Here is a 10,520-nt window from a genome sequence, read left to right as displayed (position 1 = left end):
TCTTCCAATGTGAAGGAGAAGTCACACCTCTTCATCATGTTTTCCCTTTGCAAGTAAAATCCTTTCACAATTATTACCCTTTGAAAGAGACATCTCTTCCCATTTTTGCCCTTTGAAAGAGTCACGACCTTGCACAAATTTTACCTTTTGAAAGAGTACAACTCTTCATCATTTTTTCCCTTTAAAAGGGTCACAACCTTTCACAATTGATATCCTTTGAAAGAGCGCAACCCCTCATAAATTTTGCCTTTTGAAGGAGTCGCGTCCTTATTTTCCTCCCCTTTCTTTTTTCTTCTATAAACTCTTTCTTGATTTGTATGCTCCCTTCTTTCTTCCTTCCTCCTTATCCCCTTTCTAATGAAATCTTCTCCCTTTTACATCTCATGTTTGAGGAAGTCAAAACTCTTTGTTTCATGCCTTTTGACCATTCATTAAACTTAATTAAATTTTAATAATATTATATTATATTTTTTAATTATTTCGTATTTTATTATTAAATCCTAATTCAAAAGGAGGACATTACAATTACATTGATATACATTATTCATCTCATATTTATATCGACCCCGGATCTTTGGATTCCTTATATGTTCTTGTCTAATATTGTTTGATTATATGTGGTATTTTCTTGACTTGTGTATGTTGCAGGCAATTTGTTGGTGATAATATTGTACACATAAATAAAACTAGTTAATTAAGTTGTAATTGTGTTGGTTAGTTGGCAACCGAGGGGTGGCAGTTGCGGTGCGACAGTTGGCACTCGCACCCCCTCGGCATCTTTATATACTTCTAAATGTAACTTGTGTAGAACAATTAGGAATGGAATAACATCTCTTATATTACATCTGATATCTATGGCATTATTATTCGCCATTATGTGTTTTATCTGTGTGCTTTAAGTTATTCACCCAAGAGGGCAAACATTTGGCGTCGTTGCCTAGACGTACTCGAGAATGGAAGACACAGATGGCACATGGACACGATGGGCCTACCCATTGGTGAGATAAACCCAAAGGCCGACGACACGCAAACTGAGCTCTTGGGCTTCTATAAATCTTGTTTTCTAGAGGGCTTGGACTTCTATCTTCCCTGTTTCTTCTCTTGTATGGAGGAGGAGATGGATCCTGATTTCTTCTTGGACTACTATAGCCCCTGTTTCTTACAGGGCTTGGGCTTCTATAAATCCTGTTTTCTAAAGGGCTTGGACTTCTGTCTTCCCTGTTTCTTCTCTTGTATGGAGGAGGAGATGGATCCTGATTTCTTCTTGGACTGTTATAACCCCTGTTTCTTACAAGGTTTGGGCTTCTATAAATCCTATTTTCTAGAGGGCTTGGACTTCTGTCTTCCCTGTTTCTTCTCTTGTATGGAGGAGGAGATGGATCCTGATTTCTTCTTCTTCTGGCATAAATCTAAGGAGATTGAGACCTTGAGTGGTAGCCATTTTTAGGAGCTACTGAATGATACCTTGCAGCATTGGAGCATTGGCTTCTGATGTGACCAGTCTGCCCACATGCATAACACTTATTTCTCCAATCACCTTCTTTGCATACCCTTGCAAAGTGTCCCTCTCTTCCACAATTATAACACACTTCTCTCCTATTATAATCATGCACAAGGAATCAACCTTTACGAAATGATGGTGAAGAACTAGAGTGCGCATAAGTGGAGTGACCACCATAGCCCATTTCTCTATTGATAAAGAAACTTTGTGGATCAGGGTTATTTAAAGCACCTCTTATTCTTTTAAGCCCTCTTCGTACATCCTGACATGTACCATCCCTTTCATAATAATGATCATTCCGTTCATAATAATGATCTCTATGAACACCACCTTCTACATGCCTCATTTCTTCATGTAACTCACCTCTTCTAATTGCTCTTCTTAATTCCTTTTTGGCAAACTCTACACTTAAATTACTCCCATGTAGAAGAAACCCATTCATTCTCCTCCTGGCTAACTCAACATCACCATGATTATAATATTCAACAAAAGCAAAGCCACGTTTAACATCCACGTCTCGAACCCTTCCAAATCGTTGAAATTTTATTTGAAGATCAGTATCTCTCGTGTCTGCTGAAAGGTACCCAATATATAATATGGTCTAACAATCATTTTCCCTGCTTCCATACATCTTGGAGAGAGAGAAAAATGATTGAAAACTATAATAAACAGTGAGAACAAATTCTTCAAGAAATTTATTGAAAAGACTGATTAATTTGAGTGCCTTTGCCTTTCTATCTCCTCCTCCTCCTCCTCCTAGTACTGTGTGAGAAACAGAAAGAGCAGGCGAGGAGATATAGAGAGCCTGAGAGAGAGATTGTATGCCTTAAGCAAGTTGGACGAAAAAAGAAGAAGGATAGCTCGTCTGAGGAGGATGACTCTTCATAGGAAAGCAGCAGCGACGATGAGGCTGGCAAGCAGGTGCAAGCGCTCCAGAAAGACATGGAGCGAATGAGGAGGGAGTTCAAAACCATAATTAAGATCATAATTAGCTATAGATTCTTGTTACCCCACATGGTTGTCATGATGGATTAGTTTAAGAAAGATAAGTATTACATGAAAGTATCCTCGAAGACTTGTTACTGAAGACCCCTATTTCTGTCCACCTAATTATATGAATTTTATATTTATTTAATTATCCTCCATCTAGCTATTATTTAAATTTACATTTAATTAATCTATCATCCATTTTACAATTATTAATTAAATTAATATTTAATTAATTCACCCCTTTCTTCTATTAATTAAATAATTTATTTAATTTAATACATCTAGCCAAAATCAGACTACTAATTAAATAAATCATATTTATTTGATTAAATTCACTTTCCACGTTTAATTAAATCCCTCTCACATTTAAATATCTATCCAAAAGGCAAGTTGTACCATTCTTTTAAATAAATGAATTATTTATTTAAATTCCTAAAACCCCTCCCCCACTTGCACTTTCTAGAAAATACAAGTTGCAAGTTAACTCTTAAAGTCTTCAAACCTTTAATGGCTTCATTCTAGAGTCTTCTTAAGCCTTTATTGGTTTCCCTTAAAGTCTTTAAGCCTTTAAAGGCTTCCCTTAAAGACTTTAAGCCTTTAATGGCTTCCTTCTAGGGTCTTCTTAAGCCTTTAATGGTTTCCCTCAAAGTTTTCAAGCATTTAATGCTTTATCCTCCTTTTTCTCATTTAAATAAATTAAGATTTATTTCAATAAAATTCAAAATTCACATTCACATTTAAATAAATTAATATTTATTTAAATATCTATTCAAATACAAGTTTCACAATAAATTGAAATAAATTAATTTTATTTCAATTAAATCCTAAAAATCCTCCCACTTGCATTCTCCTACAAAATCCACTTGCATGCATAAACCTCTTCTAGATTCTTCTAGTCACTTTCAATTTAGTCTAATCCCCCTCATAAACATTTGCACATTCCTTAAGAAAAAGGTCACTTCTCAAAAACACCCAAAGTCTTCAATAACCATTAAAGGCTTTATGTCTTCAAATGGTTAACCTATAAAGTCTTCCAAACCATTAAAGGCTCTTACATAACCATTTATGGTTAACTCAAACTCAACCCTTGGTTAGAGACTTTCTCTCTAACTTAACCATCATTTAACTCATGAGTCTCTTCAAGCACTCATTGATTTGACCATAGTTATCCCTTTAACCCTTGCACAAGAGTTTATCCTTTGGATAAAAGCTTTATCCACTAACTCAACCCTAACTAAACCCTCGTAGGGTGACCCTCATGTCTTCTTAGGCATTCAATACCTCTTCTCTCTCCTCTTAAGCCATCTCTTGTTGACAATTGTCACCATTCCATTGGTGAAAATTCTAAACACGGATTGAGTATCCTTCAATCCTAATCCTTGTTAAGATTACTCAGTCTTAACCATCCAATCGCCCGTTTCTTCTATAAATAGACCTTATTTCTCTCATTATCATCATCCAAGTTTTTATGCCTTCAAGTCTTAGTCTTAGAATCTAGATTTTGGCTCTCTTTGTCTCAATCATAAGCTTAAGCATTTAGAAGCATTTTTATTATTATCATAGCATATATCATGTTAGCATAGCATAATATCAACATCGTAACATGTTTAGTTTCTTTATCATAGCATAATCTTCATCATAGCTAGCTTTGTTATAATCTTATAGATCTTCAAATCATACAACAATATTGTGCATCCAAATTATAGTCAATTTGTAGGTTAAGGAGCTCATCTTGCCATCTTCAAGCATCCAAGTCATCTTCAAGCATCCAAGCATTAGCAACAAGCATCCATCTCATAGCATTTAGATTCATTTTAGCTCATCTTTTAGCTTAATTCCACATCTTTTCTAGCATTGCATACTCACATAGCTTAATTAACTCATCTAGCGTCATCTTAACTTTCAATTTGGAACTCATCTAGCATCTTAATCATCTAGTTTTGCATTCCATCTTCATCATCTCATCTTAGCATTTCACTAGGATCTTAGTTGCATCCATGTTTATCCTAGAATCATTCTCATAAATCTCCTTCTCTAGGTTGTCATCCAAGAGATCAAGTGCTCTTCCAAGTGAGGGACACCTTGAATCTTAAGGATCTTTAGAGATAGAGGAACATGGGACGTGCTTAGAGTTTAGTCTTTCAAGCTAACTTCTTGGTTTTGAATTTTGATTTCTAACCTCTAACATAATGTTTCATGTGTATGTTTGAGATGTTTTCCCCTCTTGTAGGTTGATACCACATTTTTGGCCTACAACAGTTACTACCAAATATGATTTTAAGAAAGAGATAAGGCCCTTTTAAAATAAAAAATAAATTGTATAAGTGGTTAGTAATTCTATTCGGTTTGACAAATTCCCCAAGTACCTTCATGAGGTTGATATGAATGAGGTACTAAAAACCTTTTCTTGGTAAATTTGTGATAGTGTATATTGATGATATTTTAATTTTTAGTAGGACAAGAGAACATTGGTTGCACACAAGGAAAATTTTATAAAGACTAAATGAAGAGAAGTTAATGATAAATTTTTTTAAGTGTATTTAGGAATAGCCCTACTATCTTAAGAGGCAAAAATTGGGAGGAGATGCCAAGGGACTTACTCACCCTGGGATGGTGGGAGGAGGAAACACCTAGCTCTAGTTATAGTCAACACTCCTCGATGGAAGAGAGCCTTGTTGCCCTCTAAAGTTGGGGGGTTGGGGGTTGGGTTGGAAACTAGAGCTAGTCATTTATTGACTCAAGGAAAGGAACCTTTCAAATCAACTATAACTACATAAATTTATAGTATTATTGTAGACTAAGGTTAGTGATTTTCACAATCACAATCACATCATTCAATGAGTGGCTCTATATATCAAGAATTTGACTCTGGATTCGATGATTGGTTCGGTCATTTCACCCATGCCACCAATGTGTGGCATCCAACCTTCCCTAGACTACCATAATCAATAATTAACAACCTATTTATTTAGACGATCACACATTACAATTTCACAATTAAGTGCAAAAAACTAATCACATCACCTAGAGGTCAAAAATGGTAGGAAGGAACAAGTTTGGACAGATTCATGGAACGATGTTTCAAGGAAGGAATGACATTGAAGATATTTAAATGAAAAATGTAAGATAATGGGGTACCAATGTCAAATATTTAAGTTTGAATAGAGAACAAGAAAGATATAAAAATTTATAGATAGAATTCTCAACCATGTCCCCAAAGAGTGAATTGAGAGCCTTAAAGGTATACTTCAAGATTGGATAGTTTTCATAAGAAATGCTAAGGATGAAATCTAATGTACATGCTCCAAAAGAATTTTTTATGAAATCAAAGTAGGATAATTATTCATGATGGAACCACCTAGATCCAATGAGTGATTGGTTGTCAAGTTTTGGTACAAGTATTGTCTTCCTAAGGCAAGCATGTTTTCCTAGGCTATCATCCAAATTAAAGTCCTTAATAATTACATATTAATGAAGGTGGGTTTTGTAAGACCTTTTAGCTACATTCTATGGGAACATGCTAAGGAAACCAAGGAGTATCTCTTTATTCACTACCCTTTTGCAACAATATATTGGAACAAACTCAATGTTTTCCTGTGTTGCCTAAAAAACACACTTAGATATGCTTATCCAACTCTTAAAATACTAGTGACTCTCAAAACCAAAGGCTATTGTGCCAAGTCTCTAACCTGAAATGCCTCAATCATATTATGAAAAATATGGAAGAAAAATTAGAAATCATCATCTCAAAAGTAGTTATAAGTAGAACCAAGGAAAATTCTAGGAGAAAGTTCACAACATGGGACAAAAACATTCCTAAAATTAGAGAAAAAAAAATGCTCTCATGGATGGGTTAACAAGGTTAAGATAGGTTCTCATTCATAAAAATTTCATTGAATAGCTACTCCCTTGCTCTAGGAGAAAAAAGCAAAAATTTCAATGGAACCTCAATGAGGAACCTTGGCCTCTCAAGAGGGAGATCTATAATCGATGATAATGATGGAAAAATAATAAAAGAAACTTCGAAGGAACTCCTTCATGCAAAAAACAATGAAGCAAAATCTTCTACCTTTCTACTTTGAGTTCAATTAGTGCAATCTTGCAAAATTTATTTAGTAGACATTGAAGAATAATCAATTGCTATCACTCTCAACATGTAGAACAAAAAATTGGCAAATTGAAAGAAAATAACATTTTATTGAAAACTTGGACATCCAAGTCTCAATAAAAAAATTCTATAAAAATTGTGATCAAGAAGGTAACTAGGTAGTGGAATACTTATCTAACACATTAAACTATTGATGTGATGTCATCAATATTGAATATTTTTCATACAATTCATGGCAAGGAACTAGATGACACTTTTACTTCACCTTCTCAAAAATAGCATTATCACTTCTACAATCCTAATCTTGCATTCTAACCTTGAAATTCCCAGCAGAACAAAGATGAACATAATAAATAGCTTGTTTGCAAGCAATAAAAAATGGCTTTCTTGGGGAGCATTGTCAATTTAATGACAAAGAAAGTATTTTGTTTTGTGTAACAACATTATATATATTGAAAAGGTAATTCTTGGAAAGGATTATGTGGAGGAAGCTACATGCCACCGTTTCAACTCAAAATTTTCCTCTATCTTTCTCTCAACACTTGGTACAAGGAAATGAGGAGGGCTCTTGATAAACGATACATCTAGGAGAAGCGCCATAAGAAGATTAATGCCATAGTAGGCACTGTTATTTGGGCCCCTTATGAACCTCTACCACAATGAGTTTCACAAACTTTCTTCCATGGGAACAATGAGGGAATTTCAATTCGTTTAGTGTATATATTCAAAGAGAGGTCATAGTGGTTCAAGAGTTCCTTACAAGCAAAGGTGGATTTCACAAGCTATAAATTGGCATTGTGGCATTGCTAGTGTTTTTCAAAGAAACACAAAATAAGAAAGTTAAAACAATGCTAAAGAAAATAAACAATCAAATTGCTTCTCCACCATGTTAAATTGGTCAAATATTTGAAAAATACCTATAGAAAAAGCTTCATCATACTAAAGAAAGAAGTAAAGAATGATGGATCTAGAAATCATGTGTCCACTTCTAGAAGAATTTGTCCAACTCAAGGCCAAGGATATCCCATTCTTGAGGATGAACAAATGTGCTCATCAAAAAAGAGTGATAAATAAATAGGCAATTTTTTAGAGTGGATAGACTCTCATTCATTTTAGCCTTTGTTAGACCTAGGAGAGTGTTCCTAGATGTAATCTTTAACAAGATTTAACAATAACTAAAGATATTACAATAGTGTCCAAATACTTTGACCAAATTCTATTCACTAAATCAAAGGTTAACCAAGTACTATAACCTTCATTAAACTAATTTGGACACACAAAACATAATTCACCAGAATACAAACTCCTAAGGCTTTCTATAGATGTTTCCTTGAATATAACACTAGGTCATTAAATGCACCTTTTTACTCCTATACTACTAGTGAAATATTTTGTTAATTTTAAGGGCCAATGTTTCATGACATGTGTCTTATTTGGGTAACAAACAAATTCAGCTATCAAAAAAACCCAAACAAGAATGACAATAAGATATGATATTCAACAACCAAATCTTATTGATTATTCTCCAAATTTATGAACATTCATATCTAACAAGAAATTGATTGTTTCAAATACAATTTGTACTAACTAAAATGTCGCAACATTTATTATATTCATATTACAATTACACTTACAAATTTTTTGCATGAGAACTTCAAATAAGAAGAACCTTTCACACCTCTTTGCTCAAAATCCTTCAAAATGCCTACAAATAGCTAAGTAGACAACATTACAAATAGCTACCTCTGTTGCATTTGGTATGTGTTGTCTAGATGGTGAATGAACTAAAAAAATTGAAACCCTAAAACATGCTACACTTTTATTATGTGAAAATTGTTAGAGTGAATATAATGTCCTAATTAGGCATTGTACCTTGATTTCAAATTTCGTTTGAGGACATACACATTTGAGGGATTATCTCTCTTATTTGTTGATATTCATTGCTTTCCTGATGTCACATCATATTTATCTTTGAAGCTTGTTCTACATCAATTTCTACATAGTTCCTGTGTGTCACCTATACATGATTGGATTGTGGCATCATTAACATTCTTGGATAAGGAGACACATGAGCAATTTTTCAAAGACACCATCATCATTTATTGAATGGGAAGCATTCTTGCATTTGTATTTGGTTTTGTTTCTTCTAATGGGAGATAAGTTGTTTGTAAGCATTGGATCATTTTTTCAAACACTTGCCATTGTTTCAAGTAATTCTTCATTATGGGGGGCTACATGGTATCTCTATTTCCCTCTTATTGGGGGGTTTATCATTATATCTTTATTACATGGATGTAGCTCTTAAGGGTATTGATATTAAAACCATACATCACTTAGCTTATCACTTGTACATGATTTTCATTTCTCTCTTTTGGAGGTGAGTTTTGTTCATTGGGCTTTCTCCTTTTCTCCTTTCATGAGAAATTAGTTTTGCATGGCTTAGTTGTCGAGACCCATTTCATCTTGTTTATTGCATCATCATTTAGTGTCTTGCATCATTTGCATAATATTTTTTCTCCCTAAGTTGCAATTAAGGGGGGGTGTTAGATTGAATATAATGTCCTAATAAGGTTTTGTATCTTGATTCCTAGTGAATGGGGCATATTCACATGTTTACTTAGTCATACTAGATAATTAGTTGTCATAAGTTGGATGTTGTAAAGTTACATAAAGTAACTTGTTATTAATATTGTTCCTAGGTGCCATTATCTAGAAGTTAGCTTTTAATGGGGTCATATCTTATTATTCACTTTTAGTCACTTAGATCATTTAATATTTTCTTTAAGCATTTATTATTTTGCATTGAGTATTTAATATTTGTATTAGAGGTAGTTGTCATACCTCATCATACCTTGTCTTTATAAGCAAGGTCATTGTACATTATCTCATATCTCATTTTCATATCATGCAAGGGGGCATGAAATCTACATAAATTTGCAAATCCTCCAAACAGTATGCAACAAGGAATGCACATGCTCATCAAATGTAATTTCTCCTTGGATCACACCTAAAATGCAACCTAAGATATCTAGTTGTACATGAAACACATGGATGAATGTTATTTTGAGATCTACTTGAGTGTTCTCTACATTAATGTGGACTTAGATGTGAAGTAACATAACATGAAAGAATGCCTTAGAAAATTGTAAGAACCCTAACAATTCAAGTGTCATACTTTAATTAGGCAAGATTCTATCTCAGAGAGATTGGATAGGTTTTAGCATCTAGCTATTGGGTTGGTAACAATTGGAATACCAACAGTGAGATTCTAGAATGGAGTGTTGATATGTGGTGAATGATCATGCAAGTATTGTGCACACTCGTTATGTATCTTCATCGGGGTTTGGGGTCAGGTCGGGCCCCGAATGAGGGTTTGGGGGCGACAAACCTCGAGAGCAGAGGTTCAAGGGCGCAACCCCCAAGAAAGTGAGGGTTTGGGGGTGTAGCCCTCAAGGAAAAAAAAAATACCATTTTTTGTTGAAAAAAAAAAAAACATTGAAATACCCTAAAAATAGCCAACTTTGTATGTTGTCCTAAAAATTGCATGTTATAAGTGGTTGGAATGTAAAAGGCATGGTAATGGTGTTGTACTGTTTTACTAGATAATAAAAAGATTGGACAATTGTGTTTTGTGGATGTAGCTCATCTTGGGTGAACTACGTTAACTCTCTGTGTTATCTATTTTATGTATTTTTCTTCATCTTTTGTGTTTGTATCTATATATAATTTTTAATTTGTATTTGCTCCAAATCTATCTAACCCTAACATGGAGGGGTTTTGATCACTAGTCGATCAAGTTGTCAACTTCTCTATTTTGTAATTCTAAGAATCCTTCGTATAAGTTTTAACACATGTGATTGAGAGAGTCTTTGTTGCAAGAATGTAGTTGAGTGGTGGAGAAAGGGGAAACCTAAATGGCAT

At 34.1% G+C, this 10,520-nt stretch overlaps 1 protein-coding gene across 1 annotated transcript; it reads right to left on the bottom strand.

The window, feature by feature from the left end:
* Window positions 1–1,409: 1,409 nt before the first annotated feature.
* Window positions 1,410–9,480, bottom strand: LOC131859340 (serine/arginine-rich splicing factor RS2Z32-like). Its single transcript, XM_059212966.1, has 3 exons — window positions 9,451–9,480; window positions 1,843–2,102; window positions 1,410–1,596 (listed from the first exon to the last, which is right to left on the bottom strand). Exons 1-3 carry the CDS (start codon window positions 9,478–9,480, stop codon window positions 1,410–1,412), a joined length of 477 nt encoding a protein of 158 aa, XP_059068949.1.
* Window positions 9,481–10,520: the final 1,040 nt, after the last annotated feature.

The sequence above is a fragment of the Cryptomeria japonica genome, chromosome 2, assembly GCF_030272615.1.
Source record: "Cryptomeria japonica chromosome 2, Sugi_1.0, whole genome shotgun sequence".
In the NCBI taxonomy this organism is placed as follows: Eukaryota; Viridiplantae; Streptophyta; class Pinopsida; order Cupressales; family Cupressaceae; genus Cryptomeria; species Cryptomeria japonica.
Note: the sequence above shows the minus strand (reverse complement) of the source record. Positions and strands in the feature narration are given on the sequence as shown.